The following is a 3,868-nucleotide window of genomic DNA, read 5'->3' as shown; positions in this document are numbered from 1 at the left end:
GGGCGGCGGGCCGTGGCCCGGGCAGCCCCGGTTACCCCCGGTGTGGTCTCTCCGCAGCAAGACCAAGGTGAGAAGGAGAACCCCATGCGGGAGCTGCGGATCCGCAAACTCTGCCTCAACATCTGCGTCGGGGAGAGCGGGGATCGGCTCACCCGCGCCGCCAAGGTGCTGGAGCAGCTCACGGGACAGACCCCCGTGTTCTCCAAAGGTGAGCGGCTGCCCAGGAGCCCTGGATGTTCTCTCGGGTGTTTTCCGTCCTTTCCCCTGGGTGCGGTTCCCAGGAAAGGGCTCCTTGGGTCGGGAGAGCTGCTGGAGAATCGGGGGGCTTCAATGTTCAGGGAGTCGTGTGCATTTGTGCCTTTTAGTTTTGTATCCAAACTCAGGCTGCTGCTTTGCCAGCATCCCTCAAGACGGAATGTGAGGCTGCCTCGGTGCTTTGTAATTTCCTTGAATTTTTTGGGTGTGGAGAAGCTCCGAATCCCCCGGGTGGGAATTCTCCGGCTGTCCCCTGAGTGTAACTGTTGCTGCCCACAGCCCGGTACACGGTGAGGTCCTTCGGGATCAGGAGAAACGAGAAAATCGCTGTTCACTGCACGGTTCGCGGGGCCAAGGCAGAGGAGATTCTGGAGAAGGGGTTGAAGGTGAGGATTTTGTGCTGGATCTTTGGTTTGTGACAGAAGGGGTGTGTACTATGAAATGTTGTACCTGGTCTAGGTCCAGGTCAGATACACGGGATTAAGTGTTCTCTCTGTTTACCTGGATGCTGTTTCAGCTTTATTTAAGGACAAATTGGTGCAGCAGCTGATTTCTTTTGGGGTTTTGTCTTTGCTGCTGGGATTTGGAAGTAAAATTTTTGGGATAAAGACTCAATAGCTTGTGAGCGAGTTTGGGGTCTGGTAGCAGTGGGCAAGGGTTTTAATTCTGCTTCCAGTCAGGAACAAAATAACGAGCAAGAACCAACGTTTCAGGTGCGAGAATATGAGTTGAGGAAAAACAACTTCTCAGACACGGGGAACTTTGGCTTTGGGATCCAGGAGCACATCGATCTGGGCATTAAATACGATCCCAGTATTGGGATCTACGGCCTGGATTTCTACGTGGTGAGTATTCCCTGTTTGCTGGGCTCGGGAAAAAGCTCCAGAAGGAGCCTGGAGCGAGCACTGGCTCCCATGGACTTGCTGGAAGATAAATTTGAGTTTTGTTGACATTTTTCTAATCTGAGATTCCCAGATCTGCCATAAAATCCCTGCTTTATGACAAATCTCACAAAGCCTCTTCAGAAGCAAATCCTGTTGCTCTGACAGCAACTCCTGGGATAACACAGAATTGGCAGCAAGGCATCACTGATGAGGAAACTCCAGGCTTCCCTCCTGGAACAGTGCTTAGTTGAGGAAAGCAGAAGGTGCCAGGATGAAGCAGTGCTGTTGGCTTTGTCCCGCAGGTGCTGGGCAGGCCGGGTTTCAGCATTGCTGACAAGAAACGCAGGACTGGCAACATCGGGGCCAAGCACAGGATTGGGAAGGAGGAGGCCATGCGCTGGTTCCAGCAGAAGGTACAGTTCCATCTCCAGTTTGTATCCCTGGAGTATCCCAAGAGTATCCCAATGAGCGGCAGAATGCTCCTGGAATGGCTGGAGCAAATCACTGAGCAGATTTTGTGGATTTTTGCTGTCCCAGAGCAGTAGAAGCTGCTGCTACTGAATAGAAACATTTTGCTTTTTTTGGGTGTGCTGAACTGTAAGAGCAGCTCTTGGCAGGAGAGCTGGGAGGAATGAGCAGCTCTTGTGCAAATGGCTCCTACAGTTTTTGGAGTTTGTGGAGTGTGAGTGAGGAGCCAGGGTTAGGATTTGTTGGTCTGACACAGCTTCAGGCTCAGCTGCCACACTTGCAGGATGGAGAGATCCACAAATAAATCCACAAAAATAAATCCACAAAAATAAATCCACAAAATTTTGGGCTTATCTGTCCATATAATGAATGGGAGCTGCTGAAAGCTGGGTTGGAAATCTCAGAGGTGGGGACTGCTGATAGTTTCTTGGGTTTGTTTTTTTTGTTTTTATAAAAAGTGTGGAGTCTGCCTGGACCTACACAGGTCACACCCTGTGCAGGGAGGCCTCTGCCTGATCTTGCTGAATTCCTGTTTCCCCCATCCTGCCTGGCTGTGTTAATGTGGCACAGTTGCCCTCAGGGCCCAGATTTTGGGCTGCTCAGACCAGCCTTGGAGGGTGTGGCTGCTTGTTCCAGGGATGTGATCTGAGCACAGCCCCTTGGACATTCCAGCACAGCACAGAGGCAGCTGGCTGCAGGAAAACTGCTCTGCCGTGTCCGTGCTGGCTTGGAATGACTCTGGTGATTCAGGTTTTCTGCACAGCAGCACTGGACTTTTACCTGATGGTGATTTCTCACTTGGTTCTTTGTTTTTTTTTTTTCTTCTCCCCTCACAGTATGATGGCATCATCCTTCCTGGTAAATGAGCAGTTCCTGTTGCCAGAGAAGTAAATAAATTTTTGTAACCCCTAACTTGTGTTGTGAATTTTGTGGGGAAGCTGATGGGAGCGAGGGTCCTTCTTCACTATTATGGTTTGGCTTTATTCTTTTTTTCCCTTTTTGTATTTTCCAATCCAGTGCTGCAGTGGGGAGAAAAGCTCTTCTGTGTCTGCATTCCCTTCATAAACTTCAAGATGGATATTGAGGCAGCTCAGGGGACAATTTCCTAGCTCCCAAAGGTTGCAGTGACCCCAAACATCAGCATGCCTCCTTATCCAGCTGTCCCACACCCCTGAGCTCAGTGTCTTTCCAGCAGGTGGGTTCAGTCAGAGCCTGAGTCACGCCAGCCTGGAAAATACCTGGGCACTGCAGCTCCAGGCACTCCATTGCTGCTGCTAATTCCTCCAGCCCTGTTTTAGAAAGCAATAAAGACTTTTTCCCCATTTTCCATTATTCAGCAGCTCCCAGCCCCACACAAGGTCTCTGCTGGTCCTGCCAGGTGTGTCCTGGCTCTCTGTGACTCACACACAGGCTGGGGCTGCTCTTACCTTGCTCTCAGACAGGTTTGTCCAGGGGGAAGCTCTGCCCAGTGCCAGGATTTGCTGGTTGAGGCACAGAAAGCCTCAACTTTCCCCATACAACATCCTCCTCCCAGCCAGCTGAGTGCTCTTATCACTTCTACACTTCCAGCAGCCTTTTGGGGTGCTGTGAGGTCAGCCACCCTCACCGAGTCCCAGGGACACAGAATGGGCTGGACTCAGGTCCAGACTGAGACCTGGAAAGGGCTGGACTCAGGTCCAGACTGAGACTGGAAAGGGCTGGACTCAGGTCCACACTCAGCTGAGACAGCTGCCAACCGTCCCAAAGGAAAGCAGCCATTGGGAGGCAACAGGAATAGGTGTGAAGTGACATTGTGTCAGGAAAAAAATGTGTTCAGTTCTGGGCTCCTCAGGTCAATAAAGATGAGGAGCTGCTGGAGTGAATTTAAAAGAGGGAACAAAGATGATTAAAGGACTGGAGCATCTCTCTAATGAACAGAGACTGTGGGAGCTGGGCCTGGTCAGGCTGGAGAAGGGAAGGCTGAGACCCCATAAAACCATAAAATATCCCCAAGGGCTGTCAGAGGACGGTGCCAAACTCCATTCAGGGACAGGACGAGGAGCAATAGCCATAAAATAAAACACAACGAGTTCCACCCCAACCTGAGGAAGAACTTGCCATGAGGGTGGCAGAGGCCTGGAGTCTCCCTCTGTGGGGACATCCCAAACCCACCTGGACGTGTCCCTGTGCCACCTGCTGACCCTGCCCTGACAGGGGGTTGAACTGGACGATCTCCAGAGTCCCTTCCAACCGCAGCTCCTCCGGGATTGTGGCAGCCCCTC

The 3,868-nt window shown here is 51.7% G+C and overlaps 1 protein-coding gene across 1 annotated transcript; it reads left to right on the top strand.

The window, feature by feature from the left end:
• The first annotated feature begins 9 nt into the window (after positions 1-9).
• Positions 10-2,519, top strand: RPL11 (ribosomal protein L11). Its single transcript, XM_005427108.1, has 5 exons — positions 10-208; positions 535-641; positions 969-1,100; positions 1,442-1,552; positions 2,444-2,519. The coding sequence occupies exons 1-5, from the start codon at positions 85-87 to the stop codon at positions 2,471-2,473; spliced, it is 504 nt and encodes a 167-aa protein (XP_005427165.1). The 5' UTR covers positions 10-84; the 3' UTR covers positions 2,474-2,519.
• The last annotated feature ends 1,349 nt before the right edge of the window (positions 2,520-3,868 follow it).

Source organism: Geospiza fortis, unplaced genomic scaffold (assembly GCF_000277835.1).
Source record: "Geospiza fortis unplaced genomic scaffold, GeoFor_1.0 scaffold432, whole genome shotgun sequence".
In the NCBI taxonomy this organism is placed as follows: Eukaryota; Metazoa; Chordata; class Aves; order Passeriformes; family Thraupidae; genus Geospiza; species Geospiza fortis.
Note: the sequence above shows the minus strand (reverse complement) of the source record. Positions and strands in the feature narration are given on the sequence as shown.

Excerpts from the sequence above, each read along its gene's own strand:
- RPL11 (XM_005427108.1), top strand. The coding sequence starts at position 85 with ATGCGGGAGCTGCGGATCCGCAAACTCTGCCTCAACATCTGCGTCGGG. Across the intron at positions 642-968 it reads TTCTGGAGAAGGGGTTGAAG|GTGCGAGAATATGAGTTGAG; the intron begins GTGAGGATTTTG and ends CCAACGTTTCAG. Across the intron at positions 1,101-1,441 it reads ACGGCCTGGATTTCTACGTG|GTGCTGGGCAGGCCGGGTTT; the intron begins GTGAGTATTCCC and ends TTTGTCCCGCAG.